Source organism: Berghia stephanieae, chromosome 3 (genome assembly GCF_034508935.2).
Source record: "Berghia stephanieae isolate SIO BIC M18660-M18661 chromosome 3, UCSD_Bste_1.3, whole genome shotgun sequence".
In the NCBI taxonomy this organism is placed as follows: Eukaryota; Metazoa; Mollusca; class Gastropoda; order Nudibranchia; family Aeolidiidae; genus Berghia; species Berghia stephanieae.
In genome coordinates this window covers 66,308,322-66,335,821 of record NC_088362.1, presented here as the reverse complement: position 1 = coordinate 66,335,821, position 27,500 = coordinate 66,308,322, and the positions used below count along the sequence as shown (strand labels likewise).

General features: G+C 38.6%; 1 protein-coding gene across 1 annotated transcript in view; it reads right to left on the bottom strand.

The window, feature by feature from the left end:
• Positions 1 to 27,500, bottom strand: part of LOC144968239 (uncharacterized) — a gene marked incomplete in the record, with an annotated part of 66,780 nt that overhangs the window by 19,559 nt on the left and 19,721 nt on the right. The window contains 6 exon segments of the mRNA XM_078906390.1: positions 5,104 to 5,130; positions 7,396 to 7,535; positions 10,714 to 10,784; positions 16,726 to 16,850; positions 18,898 to 19,185; positions 24,086 to 24,253. Coding sequence (XP_078762516.1) covers positions 5,104 to 5,130; positions 7,396 to 7,535; positions 10,714 to 10,784; positions 16,726 to 16,850; positions 18,898 to 19,185; positions 24,086 to 24,253 — 819 coding nt within the window.

Below are 27,500 nucleotides of genomic sequence, written 5' to 3'. Positions count from 1 at the left end.
GCTAAAAATAGATTTCATGGTCAAAAAAGGCAATTGGATTAAATTTGTATTTCTTATTATTGAGGGAAATGGAGATTATCGGCGTGCACATATTTGCAGGTCTGATAACGAAACGCTATAATGGGTTTGATTTAACATTGTTGTAATGGGCAATAGTAGGGGGAATTAGGCTAAAACCGTGCAAATTCTGGTTGAAAGCATGAACATTTGCATACAGGTTGCTAAGACCCATAGAAAAAACATCTGATATAGAACCACTCTGGCAATCAATCATAACGTATCGGTTTAAGGCCTTATATTTTACCTATTATAGCTATATTAAACAAGGGAAATAACTGCGTAAAAATATATATTTTCTTCATATTCATTGTATTAGGGAAAATTAGGCTAAAACCGTGCACATTGGGGTTGGAATCCTGAAAATTGGCATATAGGTAGCTATGACCCGTATAAATAACACCTGATATAGAACCACTCTGGCAATTTATCAGAACAGTGCGTTTTTAGCACTTTTATTTTTTCCTATATAGCATTACTTATCCAAGGAAATAACGACAATACAATGTGCGTTCTAAAACTTTAAATACACGGGTAACCATTTACGGTAGCTAACTGATGGTTATTTCGTGTTGTAACTAGTAGATAAAAGCGGGAAGGGGGGAGAGGGAGAGACGGAGAGAGAGAGAGAGAAGAGAGAGAGAGAGAGAGAAGAGAAGAGAGAGGAGAGAGAGAGAGAGAGAGAGAGAGAGAGAGAGAGAGAGAGAGGAGAATTTTACTCATTACTGTACTAACCTAACTAGTAGCTAAAATAGGGAGAGGGGGAGAGAGGGGGGGGGGGGGGGGGAGAGGGAGGGAGCGGGAGAGACAGAGAGAGAGAGAGAGAGAGAGATAATTTTACTCATTACTGTACTGACCTAATACACCCCCCCCCCCCCCACACACACACACACACCGCATCTACACAAGTCCGTGCAAGGCAAACCGGACCTTAAACACTTGATCGTGCATCGGGTGCCGATACATTCTCTCTTACATGAACATTTGATCAGTTTTTGGGACACTTTTGACAATTCTGGAAATAAGTTCCACAGTGGTTCATGTCGATCGTCACATTTGTTACAGGGTTCTCTTCTATAAAAGATATAATGTTAGCAAAAGCTCGACTTCTTTCAAGAACTGTGACATCATGATTATCATCAGCAGTGACATCTTTTAAAGCTTGTTTTTTTAAGTATCGTGCATGACAAATTTTATGGTATAGGGCGGCAGTGTGCATCCTGAGCGACTAAATCTCCTCTGGCAATAAATGACAACATATCAGAATCTTTTATAGATAACGTTATTTCACGAATATTTTCTTCCATATCTGTTGTCATTACAGAATGGAGTACTCCCGATTCCATGTTTTTACAAAAAAGCACGTTTGTTTATTATAGTCAATCTCTAATTTTGAACGTTGTCTCATTATTCTCGTGGGTTGCGAAATATATTCATTCGGTGACTCCTCCAAGTCAAATGACGAAGTTTGGAATTCTTGTAGGGCAATTCTTTTAGATTTCTTTAATTCTAATCGCCAAATTTTGTTGGCATTAAATTTTACACGACAATACTTATGCCACTTAGCATCATTTTGTTTTAAGCTTTCAATAATCTCATTTCTTTATGATGAATTTAAAAAATAGATACATCCAAATTGCTTTCATCACAAACCAAAGAATTGAATTGTGTTAAATCTTCAAGAAGAGTTTCATAGCCTTGCCCTTTGTCATACCTCCTCGACTTAGAGGGACATTATAAACGGTCTGTGTTATCGTTGGCATATCAAACACTTGTCCCAGTCTCTGGAGCAGTTCTTTTTGCTATTGTATGTGTATCTGAAATCATGCAAAGGCATTCCTTTATTAGGCGTATGCAATATTCTTTCATAACTCTCTCTCTCTCTTTCTTTCGTTCTTTCTGTTAAAGACCTATCATCAGCAGGCAAAATGTGTGCAGTGCCTTACATAAGGACACAACAGTACAAACAGAACATTCTCCCATTGTCCCTTTGAGGTAAATACCGTAAAGTAAATAACTTGCCACAATACAGCATCATAGTGGCTGATGATGATGATAATGATGATAATTATAGCAATGAAAGTGGTATGCTGACTCTTTACTGTCATCAAGTTTGACCGAAATAGGTTTTAACTCACGTAAAATGATTATAGCAATTTTTCTTTGGAAAGAAAAGAAAACAGGAGGATGGGAGAAGGAGCACTGTCCTTTGTCAACACCGGTATCGGCATTTATTGAACTGCGTTCTGCTAGTCTGTTTTGTCTACCCCTCTGCTCGTCTGCCCGTCCGTTTTAGAGCAATTGATTATACTTATTAAATCAAATGCATAGAAAATCTCATATTATAGAATATTGCTCGCTCGACGTCCTTTAAAACAAGTGAAATTGAATAATATTTACGATTAAATAATTTGTATGGTTTGTGAATCGAAAGTAAAGGGAAAGGAAAACATCCGCTTCGACGCTAAAAATAGTCACCAATGGGAATCCAAAGGATGACGTAAAACAACATTTGCTCGGCTTGCCTCGAATGTTTACACAATAAAAATGAAAGAAATAATTGTCGTCCATTTCAAAATTTTCTAATCTTAAAAACTTTGTATCTCAACTAATACTGATCTCTCAGAGTGGTTATATATCATAAATTATAGGGTTTTTCATATTCTACAACATATGTAATTTTCATGCTTTCAACCCTGTTTGCACAATTCAAGGGGTTTTTGGACCTAATTCCCCCTACTACAACATTTTTGTGTTGATTTGAGTTTATTTCCATTACAAAAACGAGCCCATGACAAATTGGGTATCAGACCTGCAAATAATAGCACGTTCTGATATTATCTATTGAACTGATAAAAGCATAACTTTTACATTTCGGTTCTTTTTACTTTATAATTCCTTCTTGGCACCTGCTTTACATAATATAATACCATTTTGTGATAAAGTTAAATGCTATAACGTTGCCAGAAACTGAATAAAAATATACAACTTTTGTTTCTTTTGGCCAGAACGCCTTTATTCATTATATCGATACATTAAAATGATAATCGATATTGTCGTGATATTCTTACAATGTCCATCAATGTCTAGCCACGTACGCATTCACATAGTGAGGTAATGTACTGTAGAATGGGTTAACTTAGGCCATTTGGGGTAACTAAGACCAGCCCACTACCACCCCCCCCCCTTTTTTTATTTTTTATTTTTTTACAAGATTAAAAGATATCAAACAAAAATGGTAAAATGTACATCATTTGATAGATTTCATCCTTCCCCACACTTTAGAAAAAGGTCATTTCAATGTCAAGATATATAAAAGGCCACTTATTAAACACCTGTCTATGATATATCTGGCCTTGAAATAACCCGTCTGATGGTCTTTTTTTAAACCGTGAGGACGTGTGACATCTATCAAATGGTGTACGCTTTACCACATTTATTTGTTTAATATCTTTCAATGTAGGGGGGGGGGAGCACATATGGGGCCTTACTCCAACACAACACAGGACCAGTGTTTTAAGAAAGACCTGGTCACTGACCACTCTAGTATCGCTTGCTTTTGTTAGAAAGTGAGACACCGTACAGCTGAGTCATGACGCGATATTGGTGGTCACCTTCACATAAAGAGATAGATTTCTGGACAAACTGAATGAAAAATGTACTTTTGTGTTTTTGAGGCTGAAGGGAATAGGACATTGTACGAGTATGTTGCGTTTGAGGCTAAGATAGAATTATTTCATCATTATAGTGAAGAGTTCAATATTTAACAATGGTCCATCCCTGCCATCCACACCATTGTTCCACCTCCATACTTGTACGATCATCATCTAGAATTCAATATCAACAATTGTTTCATCCTTTCAATGTTCCATTTTCATCATTGTTCAAACCCCACCATTGATCCGACCCGGGAATTGTTCTATCCCAACCAATCCTACTATTAATCCATTTCCACCTACTATTCCACCACCACGTTTGTTCCATCCTCACTATTTTCCTTCCAATTAAATTTATTGTTTTATCTCAACATTTAAACCATCCTTGCCACCGCAATTGTTAAATTTCCATCACTATTTCATCCCTATCATTCTTCTATCCTTCCATTGTTCTATTGACATGATATCCACAATGAATTGTTCGATATCCATTATTGTTCAAATTTTTCCACTGTCGGTCAATACAGTTGCTCTATTCCTACTACTAGTCCATCGACACCACTGTTCCATCCATACAATTGATCCTTTCCCGCCACTGTTCCACCCTCATCGTTGTTCCATCCTCATAATTGTTCAATCCCCACCATTGTTCCTCACCCATTATTATCTCTTCCAATATCCAAAATTATTCTCTTCCATTGTTCATTTTTCACCACTGTCTGATACCCACCATTGTTCAATTTCTAAATGAATCTGTCATACCAAAAAACAATTAGCTGAAAACATTTTAGAGTATTTTATTGAAGAATAAATAGTAAAATTAGAGAGATTTTTAATTTTTCCAGTTTTTGTGTAGATCTTTTTATGGAAAATTTTCTGTCATGCTTTAAGGAGACATCGTGCCTTGATGTTGAAAATGTAATATTCTCATAAAATAGTATGAGCTATGACTTTGATTCCAGATCAACAGAATATAGAATTACTTCTTACATTATGGACCAATCTTCACTATCAGGGAAAGTGCCAGATATGTTTAAAACCGCATTACTAATCCCACTAATTGCAAAACCAGGACTGGTAGATATAGAACATTTTTAATGTATAGACAGACCTGTGTCAAACCGACCCTCTTGTCAGAGATAGTAGAGCAACTTGTTCGCAAGCAGTTGACCAACCACCTTGAATTTGACAGACATTGGCTATTTTTTTTAAATCTTTTATTCCATCCCCACCATTTCGTCCTCCTTACAACTGTTTTATTGTAACGATAGTTCTAGTTCAACAATTTTAACTTAATTAACCGTTTTTTCAATCTCTCCACCTTCACCTGTGTCATTTTTTCTCCAGCCATTATGAATTAATCTAAACTAATATTAATATCAAAGCTCACCATCCTTTGCTGTGACCACCTTGCCATCTGTAAAGATGATAAGAGAATGATTACTTTTTACAGAATTGTATTTAATATTATTAAATGAGTTCATATAATCTAGAATAAAGCTCTCACACACAAAAGGATAAGTGTCCTGTTTTGTTTTTGTTTTTTTTTTGTTTTGTTTTTTTTGTTTTTTTTGTTGTTTTTTTTTGCCTTTAGACTCATTCACATTTGAGTCGACTGAGATGTCTGAAAAGTGCTTTACACAATTGTACAACAAAGGGTTCATAGTTTGGTATGGGGGAATGAACCTGGAACTACAAAAGGTAGATACCAGAGGAGAGTGAAGCTGGGAATCGGGGGGGGGGGGCAGGACACCAGTGGGGAGTGAACCAGAAAGGAAAACTTCATTTTTCTGAAATCTATCGAAACCGTCCGAAGTTATTGGAAATAAGCAGTAGTGGAAAGTGAACCAGGGACTCGGGGAAGTGGATACCAGTGGAGAGTTAACCTGGGACTATTGAAGGAGGATTTTTCTTCTTCTTCAAGTACCAAGTCTGTGCCAGACATCGGTGATTATGGTACGCCATTCATCTCTCTGATCAGATAACCTCAGAAAACTAATGTTACTCTTCTTTTTCTTTGTCACCCAGCTGCTCAAACTATTCAAATATGTTTTTCTTGGTCTACATTTGAAGGAGGATATCAAAGGGAAATGAACCTAGGACTATAGAAAATGAATACTAGGGAAATTTCAAGCCAAGACTGGGATTGGGGTGCAGCAGTGGGGGGGGGGGGGGAAACTAGGAACAATGGGAGGTGGAAGTGAGTCCAGAACCAGGCCCTGTGTGAGGTGGACACCAGTGGGCAGTGAACCCGGAACAATAGGGGGGAGCACCAATGGGGAATGCTAAGATGAAAACAAGATTAGAGTTTGAGATGCCGACACGAGGAATGAACACAAGGATAATAATAAAAACACCCACTGGAGAGTAAACCAAGACTACCTGAGTTGGACAAAGTGGATAGTTAACCTGGGAATATGGGAGGAGAAAGCCAATGAGGAATGAATATGGGTCTGTAGGAGGTGGATACCAGTGGGGAGAGAAGCTAGGTATATGGGAGGTGGGCACCCGTGAGGGAACTGGGTACCAATGGGGAATGAACACAGTACTATAAGATGAGATACAAATGGCGAGGGAATCCGGGACGATGAGAGGTGGACATCCATGGAAAGTGAACCCGAGACTTACTGAGGTTGAAACCAGTGAGGAATGAACATGGCACCTTAGATATAAATAAAAATAAATAATTAAATTCCCTTTATTCATCCCCTTGGGGAAATCTGTCTTTAGGGTCTATTCCAAGGGAAGACTGGAATAACACAGGCGTTAGACGCAGGGCATTGCCAAAGAGTGAGCTAGGGCAAGGCGTCTTGCTCAAGGCCACATAACGCGGCGGATGATCGAACTCTGTACCTTTTGGGTACCGCTAAGCCACGCTGTCCCCCGATGGGACGTGGACACCTTTGGGGAACGGAACCAGGATACAGATGTCATTACCAAGGGAGAATAAACCTGGTACTATGGGAGGTGCATATCACTGGGGACCGAAGCTAGGAATATTGAAAGTGGAAACCATTGGGGAAGGAACCTGGGAATATGGGGAGTGGATACAAGTGGAGAATTAACCTGTGACTACGAGAGGTTTCGGATAAAAGATGTACCCTGCTGGGTTCACTCCTCACTGGTGTCCAAATCCCACATTCCTGGTTTCACTTTCCACTGTATCTACCTCTCGTAGTCCCAGGTTCATTCCCCAATGGTGCCCACCTCTTACAGTCTCAGGTCCATTCTCCTATAGTGCCCACTTCCCATAGTCCGGCTTTAATTCCCACTGGTATACATCTCTCATAGTCCCAGGTTCATTTCCCTCTAATACCCTCCCATAGTCCCAGGTTCACTCCCCACCGGTGTATACTTCCGTGAGTCCCTGGTTCCCTCCCCACAGCTATCCACTTCCCATAACTTCGTCGGGTTTCGTTAAAAAAAACATCGACTCACTTCATTTCTTGTGATTGGTATAGTTGTAGTGTTGTGGTATGAATTTGAACTCACAACATGACCTATCTTAGGAGGGATCAAAACAAGTAAAAGTACAAAAAACGTTTTGGAAAGATCTTAAGATTTACAGTTCAAATTTACATTCAACAAATTCTCTAATGCCTGTGAATGCATAATTCTGCGACGTTGAAGACATTGTTTTACAAATTTGATATCTTTATAATATTATCGTCTAAAGACTTACTGAGGTAGTTTCTGGCATCAAACAGCATTTCTGGGAGGTCTGTAACATTTACATTCATTTTCAGGGCTTTTTTAATAAACCATATGTCACAGCCTCTGCTCTCTTGATCTATTGCAATGAATATGTTTGTCCCGGAAGACCTGTGACAAAGTAGAGAAGAATAAATGCTGTAGTGAGTTTTTTTTTCATTTGTGTCTTGTGTATACTGGCCTGAGTTCAGTCAGATTAGTTTTTGTTCCACTCCACTGTCCACTTAGAAGTAGTTAATTAGACTGGTCTTTAATAACATTTTTTTAATTGTTTAAATTTAAAAAAATTAACTGACCAGCATCATCCACTAGGACCATCAGTTATTATGTCAGAAAGGAGTGGTCGCCCTTTCTCTATTTCAACAAAAACAGAGACACAGAAAATCTTTTCTGCCGTCCAGTGTTAGGCTTTATAACAACAAGCAATAATAATCTTATATACTTATTTTGATTTTTACTTCCAAATAATCCAAATAATGTAAATATTAAGTTATTGATTTGTTTGTTTTGCAATCTTTTCAATTTTCAGTTTATAGTGACAGTTTTAACCATTTTACAGTGGTGAAATTATTATTCATATAAAGCGCGGCTCTGGTTGTGGAACCGCTCCTTGTCTATATATATACATTATATTTCCATTATCTTTTTATCGTATTGTGTAAATTATAACACGTCTGTACAAAAAAATTCTTTTTTGGATGCATAAAGTATTATTATTTTATATTATTATTATTATTATTATTATTATTATTATTATTATTATTATTATTTTATTATTAATTATTATTATTATTATTATTTTATTATTAATTATTATTATTATTATTATTATTATTATAATATATATAATAATAATATATTATTATTATTATTATTATTATTATTATTATTATTATTATTATTATTATTATTATTATTATTATTATTATTATTATCAATATTATTATTATGTAACTTCTAAATGTGCATTGGTTGTAAATGCACTTATGTAATGGCTAAATCTGTAATCACGACTGTAAAAAGTAATAAACAAAACTGAATGTAGCAGGTTCAAAATCAGAACAAAATACTAAACACAGAACGTTTCGGGCTCAAAACCCTTCTTCAGCCAATAATCTAAAACAATGAAATATTAAATGCATTACTTTAAAAATAGCCAGATTGACGGCAGACTCATGTTTTGTTTATTACTTGTTTGTAATCACTTAATAACGGGTTTCTATATTGGGGAATTACTGTACATTTCAAAGTACAAACTTGAACCTTCATCATTTTTTTTGGCCTATAATTGTGAAATGGTCAAAACTCTAATCGTGAAATGTTTTAAAAATCTAGAGCATTTATATAGCGCAATATCCACTACATGGTCAGTGTTGCTGTTGGCTAGGGACCCCTGATTGCGCTGTATAAAACTCAATTTTGTTTGTTTGTTTGTTTTGTTTTGTTTTTTTAGGGGGGGGGGGTCAAAATAATATAATTAAATACGAGGGTGAGTCAAAAAGTAATGGTACTCTACTATTTACTTTAAAACAAATTGAATCAATACAATGCATTATATCTCAAATTAAAGCTTGGCATCAGCCGAGTAAAATGCTTCTTCTCAACATTGTCTCCGCCTCTCTTAAAAGCCATAGTCCTTCTTTTTGTAAAGTCATGTATCCCTTCCTCGTAAAACTGAGTTGCCTGAAATTTGATAAAATTTTTCACTACTGTCTTGGCTTCTCCATCATCTTCAAAGCGATGTCCCCTCATTGCCTCCTTAATGGACCAAAAAGATGAAATTCGGAAAGTGTCAAGTCTGGTGAATTAATAAGGAGGGTGAGACAGCGTTGTCCATCAACATTTTGGGATTACCTCCCTTTTCATGGCACTTATGTGTGGAAGGGCATTTTCATGAAACAATACTCGTCCCATCTGGCTTTCAGTTGCTTCAAGGTCTATATGTACCGTTCAGAGTTGACATGGCTCTATGTGGCAGGAAATCAACACGGGTTAAACCTCTAATGTCCCAAAACACTGTTGGTATAATTTTCCCAGCTGATATCTCAGCTTTGAAGTTTTTAGTCTTTGGGGAAGAGAGATGTAGCCATTCTAATGATTGTCTCTTCGACTCAGGTTTAAGCGACATAAAACATTATCTCTACAAAATCCCGGAGTTTTATAGACTATACCAATGAGTTTAAAAATCTAACTAGAGGTTTCTTCTTTGAAAGCAAGAAATTCAATGACAGCTTTCTGTGGGTGACAGACATCATTGGGAGCAGCCATTTTGTCATAACTTTGTCAAAATTTGAGAGAATTAAGATTTGTAACTTTTGGTTTAAAGAGTACAGGGGTAAGTTTAATTTAGCCAAATATGACGTCACAGTAAAATGAATTGAACTTAGAAAGAGATTTGTCCCAATACCTTTTGACTAACCATCGTACATTCATCATAATTAAGATTATTATGATTATTATTATTATTATTATTATTATTATTATTATTATTATTATTATTATTATTATTATTATTATTTATATTATTATTATTATTATTATTTTATTATTATTATTATTATTATTATTATTATTATTATTATTATTATTATTATTATTATTATTATTATTATTATTATTATTATTATATATTATTATTATTATTATATTATTATTATTATTATTATTATTATATTATTATTATTATTATTATTATTTATATTATTATTATTTATTATTTATTATTATTATTATTATATATTATTATTATTATATTTATTATTATTATTATTATTATTATTATTATTATTATTTTTATTATTATTATTTATCATTAATCATTATTATATTATATTATGTAGTTGTTTATATTATTATTATATTGATTATTATTATATTAGTAGTATTGTTATATAGTAGTATAATATGTAGTAGTATATATATGTATATAATATATATTATATTATATATATAATATATGTAGTATATATGTATATTAGTAGTAGTAGTAGTAGTTAGTAGTAGTAGTAGTAGTAGTTAGTAGTAGTATTGTAGTATGTAGTAGTAGTAGTAGTAGTAGTAGTAGTAGTAGTTAGTAGTAGTAGTAGTAGTAGTATAGTTAGTAGTATAGTAGTAGTAGTAGTAGTAGTAGTAGTAGTAGTAGTAGTAGTAGTAGTAGTAGTAGTAGTAGTAGTAGTAGTAATGGTAATAAATCTATAATAACTCTTCTGCATTTGAGAATTTTCGTGAAACCCTACCGTAAAATGATGTATTTATCATTTTTTTCTAGACAAAAGTATGAATACATTACCCTTGAGTCATATTCTGCACAGAAACCGTGTATTCTGCGTATTCTCGGATTGTGTGTTGAAGTTTCCTCAACTGAAACGAAATTTAAAAACATTCTTTTGAATCACAATACGACCCACAAATTAGTGGAAAGTAAATTGATATTTGAATGGGGATTTGACCCAGTGTCGAATAACGTTTCAGTGTTATCTGTTGACGGAATGTTTTTAAGTAAAATTCTCTCCAGTTGTACCCGCCAGATAAATCATACAAACATACGAAACTACTGTAGCAAACTTTTCAAGTCTGAAGGACAGAGATCTGAAATGTGTGTATGAAACATTGCCAGACAAAACAAGACAGAAAAATACACTTTCCCCACAAAAAAATTGTCATAAGTTGTCACCTATCTTTTTGTCACTAAGTCTGAAAGAGATAATTCATCCACCCAACTGGCAGTTAAACAAATAACAAATAGCTGAGCTATTTTATCTTCATTCATTCTGTAGATAGATAATCATTCGTCGTCGATGTTTTAACAGTAGGATAGTTTGTCTTGTCGAAATAGACATCAATATGGTCAGCGTGCTAAGAAATCATGATCGCAAAACTCTAGGCCCAGTTTTATTGGGGGGGGGGGGGGAGGGGGGGAAGGGGGGGGGGGGATAAGGCAAGGTATACAGAGTACACCATGTGGCTCAAGAGTGAATAAGTAGCTGGCTGTAGGCAGTAAAATGCAGGTTCTTACCGGCGACTTGTACTGTGTGAAAGAGAAATTGTTTTCAATGGCCTGCTGAGTAAATGAAAATTTAAAGCGCGCAGTTGGCATGATAAATCGGGTGAGAGGAAAAAAAACGGAAAAGTTTAGAAGTCTTGGGTCAGCGTAAGCAAGTCTGAAATGTCACCACAATCAAAATTATTAAAAATTTATGTATAGGGTCTACACCGTTTTACTAGAAAATACATATGTTGAAAAAGCACTCCATATTTGCCATATCGAATGTTTGGCACGTAATTATCGAATTTTTATGTAATCTGTCGATCCCTCAATTTGCTTATGACTGTTCTGTCGTATCATTTCCCTGAACAATTGCTTTTCTAATTGCTTGAATAGTGAGTCGATCCCATGCGTTTTGAATTTACTCTTTTAATTCGTTTCTGTGCAAAACGTTGTACCGCCCTTATAAACCATCAATGGCCAGATGTTGTAGTCCATTGGATTCAAGTCATGGATCATTGGAGTCCATTCATCTTTGTAAATAGATAAAATATTATGATTTCTGCTCGTATGGAAGATTATGTAACATTGTTATGAGAAATAACACTATTCCATACTTTATCTTGATCCGTCATTTGTTTTTAAACTAGACAGGGAACCTATCACACTAGTAACACTATAACTACTAAAACAAGATGCAAGTTTGGAAACCTTTGATATCATGAGTTTTAAACGACTTTGGTATATATAGTTTCTTATCTAGCGATTTTTTTTAAAATTGATGTATATGTATATATTTATATATTGTAGTGTTATACATTGTTAATATGTTGTGTTGCGAGCTTTAGTAACATTTTGTTATTTATTGTTATTTTGCAGTTGTTACCCTAAAAGTAATTTTGTCAACTGAATAAAGTTACAGTGGTGACCCCGACGTCAGGATTGAACACACCCTTCCTTCAACATGCCAACCAATCAGGATACCCCTGAAGCCAACGCAGTGTCCATCAAACTACCAACCTTTTGGCCCCAAAGAGCTCAAATTTGGTTCGTTCAGGCCGAGGCACAATTCACAATTAAAGGAATCACAGCTGACGTAACTAAATACAGTTATGTCACAGCATCCCTCGACCAAGACACTGCCACCAGAGTTCTCGACATCCTGACCAACCCACCAAGCACTAACAAATATGAAACCCTCAAACAAAGACTCATAGACAATTACAAACTTTCTGAAAGAGAAGCCGCATCTCGCATCTTAGACATTGGTGGTCTGGGTGATTCCAAACCAAGCGAACTATTGGACAAAATGCTTGCCATAGTCCCTCCAGGACAAGAACCAGGATTCCTTTTTAAGGAAGTTTTTCTACGCCAACTACCAGCAGAAGTCCAATCCTTGGTAACTCAACAGGATTATCCGACCCTCCGGGACCTGGCCAAAGCGGCAGACAAACACTTTATGTCCACCGGAGCTACCATTAATGCAACAATGAAAGGAGGCAAACACAACAAACAAGATGGACCACGCCATCAACACAGTAAGACACCCGACCCTGATTTGTGTTGGTACCACCAAAAATTCGGCAAACAGGCTACAAAATGCACCACTCCTTGCAAATTTTCGGAAAACTGGACAGCCGGCCACCTATAAGCAATATGGTGGCCGGCTCCAAGGACAACCTTCTGTTTGCATATGATAAACAATCTGGCCGCAACTTTCTGATCGATACAGGAGCTGAGATCAGTGTGTTACCGGCTTCAACAAACGACCTTCGCCGCGGACAACACGGGTTCCCGTTAGCAGCCGCCAATGGTACACTCATCAAATCATATGGACAACGTAAACTGTCCTTACACATAGGATCACACCAGTATGAATGGACATTTACACTGGCAGCCGTCAACAGACCAATTTTGGGGGCAGATTTCCTTCGGGCTCATTCACTACTCGTCGATCTGAAGGGCAATCGCCTAATGCACAGCGGCACCTATGCTTCAGTCTCACTCATGACTTCACAGCATACAGCCCCACACATCTCAATCATCACAACTGACGATGAGAATCAGTTCACTCAGCTGTTATCTACACGGCCAGCACTCACTTCGCCCACGTTTTCATGTCCCACAACAAAGCATTCTGTGGAACACCATATAACCACAACGGGCCCTCCGGTACACTCAAAAGCACGCCGTCTGGCACCAGACAAACTAGCAGTAGCAAAATCGGAGTTTGACAACATGGAGGCTCTAGGAATCGTACGTCGTTCCAACAGTCCGTGGGCATCGCCTCTACATGTGGCACCTAAACCCAACGGAGGTTGGAGACCATGTGGAGACTACCGCAGGTTAAACGGTTCTACTACTCCAGATCGCTACCCGATTCCTCACATTTTCCTTGGACACAGGATCAGTTGTCACGGAGCAACTCCTCTTCCAGTGAAAGTGGAGGCAATTCGCTCATTCCCCACCCCTACAACAACATCAGGCCTACAGGAATTTGTTGGCATAGTCAATTTCTACCACCGTTTCGTGCCAGCAGCAACTCAACTAATGCAACCACTTTACAAGGCATTGGCTGGTCAAACAAAAAAATCTGCACCCCTTCAATGGACAAATACCCTACAACACGCTTTCAAGTCAACAAAAGAAGCCTTGGCCCAAGCAACTATGTTGTCCCACCCCGCAGACATCAGCTCCTACTTCACTGACAGTAGACGCTTCTGATATAGCGATGGGGGGAGTACTAGAACAAAACATTGACGGATCGATGGACAACCTCTCGCCTTTTTCAGCCGCCAGCTTCGTCCTCCGGAACAGAAATACAGCGCTTTTGATCGGGAGCTCCTGGCTGTCCACTGTGGCGTTCGGCATTTCCGTTACTTCTTGGAAGGACGAATATTCACCATTTTCACGGATCATAAACCACTAACATTTGCAATGAACAAGGTTTCAGAACCATGGTCCGCACGCCAACAACGACAACTATCTGCCTTCTCAGAATTCTCAACTGATATCCAACACATATCAGGAAAAGACAATCCAGTAGCTGATGCGTTGTCAAGAACAACAGTAGAACACGACACCTCAGACGACTTCGGTCTCAGTGCGATTTCTGAGGGAATAGATTATGAGGCCATGGCAACAGCTCAATTGAATGATGAGGAGATCCAATCACTACGCACCTCAGAAACATCCCTGCAACTGAAAGACATTTCTTACGGAACTAATGGCACTACAGTTCTCTGTGACATATCGACCGGAAGAGCATGGCCAGTGGTTCCCAAATCATGGCAACGAAAGATGTTCGACGCCATCCATGGTCTTTCACATCCAGGAATCAGAGCTACCCGCCGACTAATTTCACAGAAAATGGTATGAAAGGGAATGACCAAACAGATCAATGTATGGGCAAAGACCTGCACATCATGCCAAAGGGCAAAAGTACACAGACACACGAGGGCGCCCCTGGGAGAATATGAAAAACCCAGCGGACGTTTCAGCCATGTCAACATCGATTTGGTTGGACCACTGCCCCCCTCACGTGGTTATACATATCTGCTTACGATGGTGGACAGATTTACCAGATGGCCTGAAGCAATACCCATTACCAGTACTGACACAGAAGAAATAGCACGAGCATTCATCGCACACTGGGTTGCTAGATTCGGAGTACCAGAGAACATTTCATCAGACCGAGGACCACAGTTCACTTCACAGTTGTGGTCAAACATGTGCACACTCCTTGGTACTCAAATCAAACAAACAACAGCTTACCATCCCCAAGCAAATGGATTGGTTGAACGTTTCCACCGCCGCATGAAGGAAGCCATTCGAGCGAAACTAGAAGGACCAAACTGGATTGATCAACTTCCCTGGGTGATGTTAGGTATACGTGCCGCCCAAAAGAAGACCTCGATACCTCGTCGGCAGAACTGGTATATGGGGCACCTATTACAGTACCTGGAGACTTTGTTCCTGGTCCGAATCCCAACACCAATACTCCTGAAATGTTGAAAAACCCGTGAGAAAGTGGGTCAACTTCGTCCAGTTCCTCCGTCCACGCATAAAAAAGCAACAAGCTTCGTACCACGGGACATCAGCAAAGCTAAATACGTGTTCATACGTCATGATGGACATCGAAGACCACTCCAGGCTCCGTACACAGGACCGTATAGAGTTCTAGAAACCGGTGACAAAGTTTTCAAACTACAAGTAGGAAAAAAGAAGACTCAGTCTCAATCGACAGACTAAAACCCGCACACTGTGACATTGATCAACCTGTTCAGGTACATGAACCACCACGAACGGGAAGACCGAAGAAAGCACAGAAACGGGAGAGAGTAAAACGGGTGCAACCAACCAGGAGAAACGTATGATCTTTCCTGATGAGGAAACGTTGCAGACCGAATCCAAACGCACTGAAAGGGGACGATTATCCAAACCCCTGATCGGCTGGATTTATGACAAATGAACAAAAGCTCTGGGGGAGCTATGTAGTGTTATACATTGTTAATATGCTGTGTTGCGAGCTTTAGTAACATTTTGTTATTTATTGTTATTTTGCAGTTGTTACCCTAAAAGTAATTTTGTCAACTGAATAAAGTTACATATATATATTATATATATATATATATATATATATATATATATATATATATATATATATATATATATTATATATATATATTTAAATTATAAAAACGAAAACCATGAAATAATAGTGCTCAACTTTTTTATAAAAGGAGCTATCTTGCTGATGAGAGCGAATGCTTGAAACAATATTGTAGAAGTTTATCAAAATTATATTTGAAATATTATATATATATATATATATATATATATATATATATATATATATATATATATATATATATATATATTATATATATATATATATATATATAATTATACCGACATAATAAGATACCGACGCCTACGCATTCCACGAAGGAATATAGATAATTCATCAACAGGATGTCTGATGTCAACAGGAATCACCCATGTTGTCCAAGTGAGCAAATTTGGGATTAGTAATAGTAATTTTGATCAAGGAAAAAACGAAAGTACCTGAAGCGGGGCTCGTAACCGGGACTTTCCGGGTCACAGTGCAATGCCTTAACCACTTGGCCACTTCGCCCCCTATATATATGTGTATGTGTACATATTATATATATATATATATATATATATATATATATATATATAATATATATATGTATGTATTTATTATAATTCTTTTGATGTTGTTGTTGTTGATGATGATTGATGATGAGGAGGATGATGATGAGGAGGAAGATGATGATGATGGTGACAAACCATAGCATTTGCATACAATACAAGGGCCCCCTCTGCTTCACCATGTCCTAAATGAAGCAGCCCCTTGAGATAGGGACTCTTCATGTTATAAGGTAACGACTGTCTGCTACATCTTGTATCGAATCCTGCAAAATATGTGTATATATTATATATTATATCATCACACGCCCACACATACCGAAACATCTATCTATCTATCTATCTATCTATCTATCTATCTATCTATCTATCTGTCTGTCTATCTATCTATTTATCTACCTATCTATAAATGTGTATCTATATTTATCCATTACTCATAGCTCTAATATATTTCTTTTTTAAATATCTTATACATCTCTCTCTCTCTCTCTCTCTTCTTCTCTCCCTTTTCCCTCTCTGCTCGTGTGTTTGTGTTCTCTTTTTCTCTCTCTTTTTTTTCTCTCTCTCTCTCTCTCTCTCTCTCTCTCTCTCTCTCTCTCTCTCTCTCTCTCTCTCTCTCTCTCTCTCTCTCTCTCTCTCTATCGCTCTTTCTCTCTCTTTCACTCTCTTAATGTGTGTGTGTGCCCTTCTCTTTTTTTCTTACTCTAACTCTCTTTCTCTCTCTCCCTCTCTCTCTCTCTCTCTCTCTCTCTCTCTCTCTTTCTCTTTTTCTCTCTATCTCTCTCTCTGTATGTGTGTGTGTGTGTGTGTGTGTGCCCTTCTCTTTTTTTCTTACTCTCTCCCTCTTTCTCTCTCTCTCTCTCTCTCTCTCTCTCTCTCTCTCTCTCTCTCTCTCTCTTTCTTTCTTTCTTTCTGTCTTTCTCCTTTCTCTTTTTAAGTTTAAGATTCAATTAGGACATTGAAATAAATGTAAGGCCTTCATTTATTTTATTTTTTTGCCCGTCTATGTTTGTGGTCTAGTGGTAAAACAACTGGCTTTTGATCGCTAGGTCCAGGGTTCTAATCAGGCTGTAAGCGGTGCATAGTTGACATTGTTAAGTCCTTGGAAAAGGCTATTTACTCACATTCTCTCACCATGCTCAGGTGTGAAATTAACACCTGGCCGTTAAGAGCGTTGTCTCTGTCGAAAAATATAATTATATCGCCTTATAGGCCCCATGTTTGGCTAGGGACCCCTCATAAAGCGCTTTGGGCACGTTTAGTTGATATTGCGTATGCTCTGGTTTATTGATGAAATTGAATTTGGCTTCTTTCAGTTCGAAAGTTTTAGATTTCCTAATTCTGATTTTAATTTTACTTTAAACTCAATTGTTTTCAACTAATTCTTTCCCACACCATGCCACATTGACGCGGTTATTCTCACACAAAGATTGGCCATATAAGCCATGGCTCAGTGGTAGAATACTCGCTTTAAACGCAATGGAACCAAGATCAAATCCGAGATGTTTTTCTGCCCCCCCCCCTCCCCCTGCCCATCCAGCAGTGATTTAGAAGCTAGGTCTATTAGATTTGGCGGAAAGAACTTTGTGATAGATTACCGTCCTATCAAAAGGGTGTCAAGCAATTGCTATTGTCTATTTCTTGCTTTAGAAACTAGGATAAAATCCCGGCTAATGGCTCTGAAAGACTAATACTATTACTCACAAAGCATAAATAAATTTGTTACATTTAATTGAAAATATGATGGTTCCTGTCCTTATTATTTTCTCTTTAATAAAGTTTTTATCTGCCAATGTTTTATTTAAAAAATAAATTGAACTTTAGAATAGAATAAATGTGACTCGCTGCTTCAATACGGTATTATCCTGGAATAAACCAAAAGACGAGAAGTGATTTTGAGAATAAAATGATCAGAAATAATATAACATTTCAAATTTTAGCTTTTTAGTCAATTAACTGCTGCTGTACTCTGGAAAAACACGAAATTTAACAATTTGGCTAGAAAACACTTCCAAACAAATATCGATCGATTTAAATGACCCTCTTCTCGGCAAGAATACTCAAACCTGGAACCCGACAAGGTCCATGGTTGAGTATTTTATTTTTCTGGGCATTTTTTTTAAATACGTGTCTTTTCAGAGAACGGCAACTAACTGGTTTAGAATTAAGAGTTTATTTTCTTTCTACTTTGTAAAACAAACAAAAATTAGGCACATGTCTCAAATTTAGGTTTCAAGAATGATTTTCACGACATAAACTGCCCCGATGGGATACTGTATTGAGGCGATGGGTCACATAATATGGAAAACGTACCGATAATTATCAATTCAAATGGACTGGATACGTGTTGATTCCCATTTTTGTCAGAAAAATTACAACGATAATATCCGCTTTGTGTCAAGTCCAGTCTATGTAAAGTTACGACCTGTCCATGAAGCTGTTTCAACTCATTTCCTACATCACTGCCGTTGGTAGAGGAAATTGACCATGTCACGTGTTTAATGTCGGAACCAATGGAATCGGAGCAAGCCAATGTGATTGACTCCCCAACTCTTCTTATTGTGTGACTTGCCTCAATAACTGCCTTAAAGGTGGATGGTTCTGTAAATGTAAAAGAAATTATATAGAATGAAAATGTTGACCTCATTCTCCTTTCCAGAAAGAGCAGGTGATTAATTTACCTAAACGTATAGCATCACTACCAAACCATATCGACCTGTTGGACACGCTTTCCAGTCGGTTCAGATAGCCTCCCCAGTTTGTAGCCACTAATTACAATTTTTTTAAACAGTATTGCATAGAATTAACAAGTAGATACCTCCAACTAATGGTCATATGACCTCCAGACAAGCTATTTTGCTGTACTCTGGAAAACCCCATATTTAAAACTGTGGCCAGAAACTCGTCCTTCAAATATCGATCGATATAAATGATCCTCATCTTAGCAAAAAACTATAAAACCTGGGACTTTGCGGGGTTCCGTGTGTGCTGGCCAAATTTTTAAATATGGGTTTTTCCAGACTACGGCAGTATTGACAGGGGTGCCTTCTTTTACTATTATTTTACAGTGTGAGCCACGTGTTATTCAATCAACACTTCAGACACTCTTGAAAATTATGTCAGTTTTCCTTTTTTTATCTAATTGAATAAAGAATTCAGTGGTTTTATTTGTGATTCTAAAATTTAGAATAAAGTGTATTTTGCCCCTGAACCTTGAAACCACGATTCATAACCACCTAAAGTAGTTGCTTATCAACCAAAGCACAGATCCTGAGCATGATTCACAATCTCAACACAGATGCACATTCCTTCATCATTGTGTCAAGATATTGTAATGAATACTAACTATCCCTAGGATTTTGACTTCTTTGCCTGCTTGGCATGCAGTGACGGTAGCCATGGAATTACAGAATGTTTGCCAGGCCATTTCCTTGACTGGGAAATAAATAGTCAAGGTGGCGGAACGGGCTTAAGCCCCCCATAGACGCCGACATCCGCTGATAGCGGTACGGATGACCTATCGCTGTGACCCGATCCCTGCCTTTATCGCAGATGATTTTTGCCCACATACGGGGAGATATTTTTTTGAGGCGATCGGAGATCGGGGGCGTGGCAGTATAAAAAAGTGGACATTTTTTTCGGATTTTCGCTGTTTTCACGTCGGATTCGTGATCAGCGTCAAATTTACAATAGGTTTGATACTAAGAACTGTGTGTTTACTCCAAAAATTGGTGAAATTAGAAATAAATTTTAATTAATAGTGAGGCTACGATCCCAGTTACTGTCTGTTATTCTATCTTTCGTCATGCGCACAATAGTGATTACTTCTCACTAAATTATATCAATTAGACTGTTGAAGGAACGAAATTGACATCATTCCACTCTTTGTAATTGTATTAAGGCAGTCATTTTTTTAATTAGTTCTCACTAAATTATATCAATCAGACTTTTAACGTTCAAGGCTACTCGTAGTTTTGTGTGACGGTACGTATTTCCGACTGGTGGATGTTGTGAGCATTTTACCTAAACTCATAGCATCAATAACCATCCAAGATATTCGCATCATATGTAGCAATAGCTATAAGAGAGAGAGAGAGAGAGAGAGAGAGAGAGAGAGAGAGAGAGAGAGAGAGAGAGAGAGAAAGAGAAAGAGAGAAAAATTTACTTGCGCTATATATACCGCTATATTCAATAAAGGTGCTCAAATCACTTTATAAGGTCTTTGGCCAACATAAAAACATGTTAGACGAGACATGACTGCAAAGCGATATTGCAATTGTTTCCCGACAGAGACGACGCTGTAAACAGCGAAGTACTCATTTTAACAGTGAACAAGGTGAGAGAATGCGAGTAAAGAGCCTTTTCCAAGGACTCAATTATGCGCCACTCAGAGAGGGACTCGAATCCAGTACCGTCCGATCCAAATGCGAGTGTCATTTCACAAGACCACATGCATAGACGCACAAAAAAGTGATGAGAGAATAGATTCATATGTATTGAAGGAGGAGAGAGCGGATGGAGTGAGTTAAGTTCTTGGATATTTATAGAAGGAACCAAATTGACGTCACTCATCTCATTGTTATTGCTTTTAGACACCCATTTTTATGATTAGTTCTCATTAAAATATATCAGACTATAACGTTCAAGGTTCCATGTAGATCTTTGGGCTGGAGTGATATTTCTGGCTGGCGGACTTTGTGAGTATTTTAATTTAACACAGAGCATCAATAGAAGGAATGAATTTGACGTTAGTCAACCCGTTGTTATTGCTTTTAGACAGCATTTTATAATTAACTTATCACTAAGTTATATCAATCAGACAATGAACGTTCGCGTTTGCAGTTTTGTGTGTTAATATGTTATACCCCGATGGAGATGTCGTGAGTATTTTTCCAATATGCATAACATCAATACATTTGCAATCCGATTTAAGTTTAAAAGCAACGTAGACCACGGAAATTTTTCCATTTTGTGGACAATAAAGACTTGTTATTTATCGTCATTATTATTATTATTATTATTATTATTATTATTATTATTATTATTATTATTATTATTATTATTATTATTATTATTATTATTATTATCATCATCATTATTATTATTATTATTATTATTATTATTATTATTATTATTATTATTATTATTATTATTATTATTATTATTATTATTATTATTTATAAAACAAATCGACAGTGTTCCCGTGGCAGGTTAAACGGGTACTCCTCGGGACTACTCGCATTCGCACCCCCCCCCCCCCCACCACCACCACCACACACACGAACACAGCTCTTTTCTTTTCTTTTTTTTTTTTTGGTGGGGCGGGGGGCAGGGGGCATTGTTTGTAGATTATAATTCAAGGTTACAATGCCCACCCCTGTCATCACGTAGTCAAGGCTTTTTGGCATCTGCCAATCCCAAATGTCTGTGTCAAGGTCGACCGTCATGTCGCGTCAACGGGTGAGGAGGAAAAAAAAAAAGAAGAACTGGCATATTATTATATCATTACATTGAAAATTATGAAAACTATTTTTTATTTTGTATGAAATCCTTTATAAGTTTTACGATGAACAAGAACGAAACTTTTGCCATCTACCTCTTCCTGGCGCAACATTTATAAAAATATTATTTTAAAAAAATAATAACACAGCATTTATTTGGCGCAATATCCACGTGCTCAAAGCGCTTTACAAGGGGTCCCAAGGCAACAGCAATATTAGACTTGAAAGACGAGACATGACGCCTGTCAGGCGATGTGACATTTTTTCCCAACAAAGACAACGAACGGCCATGTTCTCATTTTACACCTGAGTACGGTGAGAGAATGTGAGTAAAGAGCCTTTTCCAAGGACTCAACTCTGCGCCACTCAGAGCGGGTCTCGAAACCTGAACCTTCCGATCCGAAAGCGAGAGTCATACCACTTGATCCATCACAAAACAGGGAGGGACACTTTTCTGTCGGCCACATAGCCTCAATATTAATTAAAATTTATTTCTAATTTCATCAATTTTTGGAGTAAAAACATAGTTCTTGGTATCAAACCTATTGTAAATTCGACGCTGATCACGAATCTGACGTCAAAACAGCGAAAATCCGAAAAAAAAATGTCCAATTTTTTATACTGCCACGCCCCCGATCGCCGATCACCTCGAAAAATATTAAGCAAAGCGGGCTTTGCGAGCGATGGACCGTACCTAGGTTTATCGGCCAGGTATTTGGCCACACACATTGCGTTTTCACCCCGGTTTGCCTGATCGGGGTATGAACCAGGATCATATCCGGGCGTGTATGGAGCCTTTTAGTGGCAAGAACGCTTTCGATTGTATATACTTAGATATCAGTCTTTATACTTTCCCAACCCACCCTCTCCACCACAGCCAGTGTCGATTTGGTTTCGTTTTGTTTTCTATTTGAACTTTAACCTTGTTTAATTTATCATAGTGGCATGATGAATCAAGTCATGTGATCAATACACGACCTGCTCCCGTTTGATTTGTCAACATACGCACGATTTCAACAACAGCAACAAAGATGCAATAACAAACAAAACAGAAAGTGTGTTTCAGATTAACCTCTCACTGTTCACTCTATTCCAGTCAATCAAAATACCACAACGGTTTCCAATCCGTTTTCATTGTTTGACAGTTGCTAGTTTTAGACTAAACGACGAAGTCCTAATCAGTCAAGTAATAATAATAATAATAATAATAATAATAATAATAATAATAATAATAATAATAATAATAATAATTATGCAATTCATTTATAGAGCGCCTGCCTATAGATAGTATGCAGATGACGTCACTCAGGCCTTTGTTATTGATTTTGCCATCCGCGTTTGTGAGTTGTTCTCACTAAACTGGATTAACCAGACTATAAAAGTTCATGGTTACACAGAGTTTGTGTGTTGGTCCGTTATACTTCCGGATGGCAATGTTGTGAACTCCTTGGCCAAGCGCATTCTATCTATAGATAGTATGCGCTTGGCTAAGAAGCTCATAACATTGCCATCAGGAAGTATAACGGACCAACACACAAAACTGTGTGCATCCATGAACGTTTATAGTTGGGTTAATACAGTTCAGTGAGCATTACTCATAATCGCGGATGGCAAAAAACAATAACAAAGACCTGAGTGACGTCATCTTCGAACTATCTATACAATATAGCTCGAGGCGCACAATATGCATGACATACAACACGCTTTATAAAAAATTGCTCTAAAGTATTATCAATAGAATTTAAAATATCAGAATACAGATTTATTTTTAAAATGTAAATTATGATCAACAAGTTCTATGAGGTGACACAAAAAATGATGCAATTAAAGCGTTTTTAAAACCCCGATATTTGGGCCCTCTTGGTGTGATTTTAGTCTATTACTTTCATAGCAGGCTCTCATAAGAAATGAATTTTTCCTAGTCCTTTAAGAAAGTACTGGCCATTATGCATAGGAAAAGGCCGTGGACTATCATTCTTATAGATTCTACATCTACAAACCTGGATTATCGTGGTATGACAGTATTCTACTTATCTCCGACGTTGGCCAACTGGAATATCTTCTTGTAATTATCAGGTTTGTGAGTCCTTCCTTCATCTCCTTTTTATCAAACGCAACATCTCCTCGTGCATAGATCTTCCCTGTCTCCATGAGCGTAATGTAATTCTCTGCGTAAAAAATGACAGTATATAGAGTTCATATTTTAAAGGGTTATTTAAAAATTAAAATTTAAAAAGTTTAAAAGGATAGAATAACAAGATACGATTGGAGAAAAGGGTAGCCGGACAAATAATCGTTACGACCCGAATTAAAACCATGCTTTGATTCCACCGACATGATCATGATGTACAATAAATTAGGTGTGCTGCTGAAAGGAGAACGGGTCATAATCTTCTTCATCAATTCGAACGGATATCTAATTGAAATTGCATTTTTACCATTTGGAAAAAGATTCATTTCTGAGGAGAGCGCGTGCGACAGTCAAAGTGGTCTGGGATCAACCATGATCTTAACCAAATGATCGATGCATGTATGCCAACGCTATAAGCCAAGAAATCGTCAGGAGCCTCTCCAACAGCTTGCAGAAGGCAATATGCAATTCTATCCCCCTCGTGGATCTTCTACCTTGTCACTAGTGAGGGCGCTTGAGGCATATCCGGGGCAAAGGTGTAAATCTCGGTTGACCGTCACGAGACCATCCCGAGTATCGAGACAATCGAGCCACCTGAGCCGCTCACCCGATATGTGACTAATAAAGATCCTACCCGGTGCCCGAATGGTCACCGCCATCACTGGCGCCACACTACTTTGTTCATGATGAAACTCACCAAACAGGATTTCTAATGGCGAAGCGGTTGGCCGCCTAGCCAAATACTACCGCGTTCGTGTCGCCAGGGTCGTCGGCACGTTCAAGAAGTAAGCGAACGTCCCAACACATCTTCAGCTGGAAAATGCGATATCGTGAATATATTATCCCTCAATATCGGGAGCCAAAGTATGGCAAAAAATGAGCTTTTGTCAAAGCTACTGCCGCCCATAGCGTGGATATTCTCCTATTACAGGAGACCCACCTTTACTCAGGCGCGCAATCTTCTCGATTCCATATCCCAGGCTATACGGTGGTCCAACGAGATGACACTTTGAGGCTCAAAGGGGGTGTTAGCGTTTACGCTAAAGAACCATCGAAGGTAAGGGTCATAGAGAGTGCAATGGATAGAAATGTGGTAATCGAATTTCCGTGGAAGTAGGTGGACTGTGTTTGCATAATATCTACAAACCACCTAGAGCGACTTGGACTACACCACCGGTCCCAGTGGTTAGCTATCCTTCCATCTGTCTGGGAGACTTTAATAGCCACCATCATGAATGGAGCTACCGAGACTGCAACGAGGCAGAAAGACAACTCAGCTCATGGATGGACTGTAACGATCTACACCTAGTGTACGACCCTACAGCCAAGGGTACCTTCAGAGGCACCCGCCATAAGAAGGAGTATACTCCAGTCCTCACCTTCGTTACGAAAGGCGCGAACGGTGAACCGCTGCAGGTGAAGCGAACAGTTCTCGGGGAATTTCCGCACAGCCAGCATAGGCCGGTTCTTGTCACAGCGGGAGTGACAATACCGAGGGTGCAGTCTCTCCCACTTTGCAGATGAAACTTCAGGAAGGCTAACTGGGAGGAATTCGGTTCCTATATCAAGCAGGTTTGCCCTGCCATTCCTCCCAAGTCCGAGAATATAACCAGATTTAACGGGCTACTCGTTAAGAGCGCTCAACTCTCTATTCCACGGGGCAAACGGAAATTCCACTCCGGAATGTGAGGCAGTCATAATTGCCAAGAATACAAAGTACCGTAGCAAACGGGTCCCTAATCTTGCTTTTGAGCGCAGTGTCCACAAGGCGTACCGTACGATTTTGGACTCGCTAGCTGGGAGTCGGACTGGACATCCCCTTTCAGTCCCCGAGAAGTGGATGCATCCATTAGCGAACGGCAAAGCAGCAGGGATAGACGGCGTATATCCCGATATGGTGACGCATTTGGGCCCTAGGGCACGGGCCTGGCTGATAGAGGCAATATCTGACGTCATTGCAAAAGGAAAGCTCTCACAAGTGTGGAAGCACGCAATGATAGTTGCCATCCTGAAGCCCGGGAAAAAAGCGAAGGAGGCCGACAATTACAGGCCCATATCTCTACTGAGCTGTCTTTACAAATTGTTGGAGCGAGTTCTATTAAACCGATGGGGACCGGTCCTAGACGCTGACCTGCCACCCGAGCAGGTGGGCTTCAAGGAAGGGAGGTGCACCACGGAACAGGTCATTGCCCTTACAGAGCATATTGAAGCAGGATTCGAGAGGAAACAGCAAACAGGTGCCGTATTTATAGACTTATCAGCGGCGTACGATACGGTCTGGTGCGAAGGATTAATGCAAAAAGACCTTGAAGTTGTTCTCTTCAATCTTAGGGGAAAGACAATTCCACATCGCTCTGGGAGACGCTACGAGTAAAGTAAAGAAATTGAAGAATGGGGCCCCTCAGGGTTCGGTACTAGCACCAATGTTGTTTAACGTTTACATTAGCGACATGCCAAACACTTCCTCCCTGAGGCTGGGATACGCGGACGACTGGGCACTCGCTACTCAAAGTAAAGTTTGAACCTGTCTCGAGAGCGTACTCAGCGATGACATGGCCAGACTCAAATCCTACTTCGACAAGTGGTACCTGAAGATGAACACTTCAAAAACCGTGGCCATTGCATTCCACCTATGCAGTGCATGGCACACCCGCAAACTGAACGTCCTTGTTGGGGACCAGCCACTCTAAAATACTTAGGGGTGACGCTGGATCGCAGCCTTACCTATTGGGGCATCTCGAAGGAGTTGCTTGGAAGATAGAGAAACGCAACAGTCTTCTGAGGAAGCTAACGGGATCGACTTGGGGCGCTAACCAAGCACTCCTGAGAACGTCGGCCCTAGCATTATGCTATTCCACTGCGGAGTTTGCGCTCCAGTGTGGGGTAGAAGCAGAAACGTTGAGAAGGTTAATGTAAAACTTCGCAAGTCAATGCACATAGTCTCAGGAACGCTGGCAACAACGCCTAGAGAATGGGGACCGATAATGGCAGCAATCCAGCCCCCCGATGTCCGGAGGGAGACGATTAAGGTAAACTGGCTAAAAAAGATCAGAGAAAGAGGAATGGGGGTACCCCTCTGAAACGCATTATGGACGGCGCCCCCGTTTCGAGCCGAAATAAGTCCCGGCAACCCTTGTACGCAGCTTCCCTGACCACGGACAGAGATGCATATACGAGATGGAAGTCGGTTTGGACGAATTCAATCCCTCGTGGCGGCGGGGACATACACTCCTTTAAACTTGGTGAGAAGTTGCCAGGCTTCAATACCAGTAAGAGGAGACAGG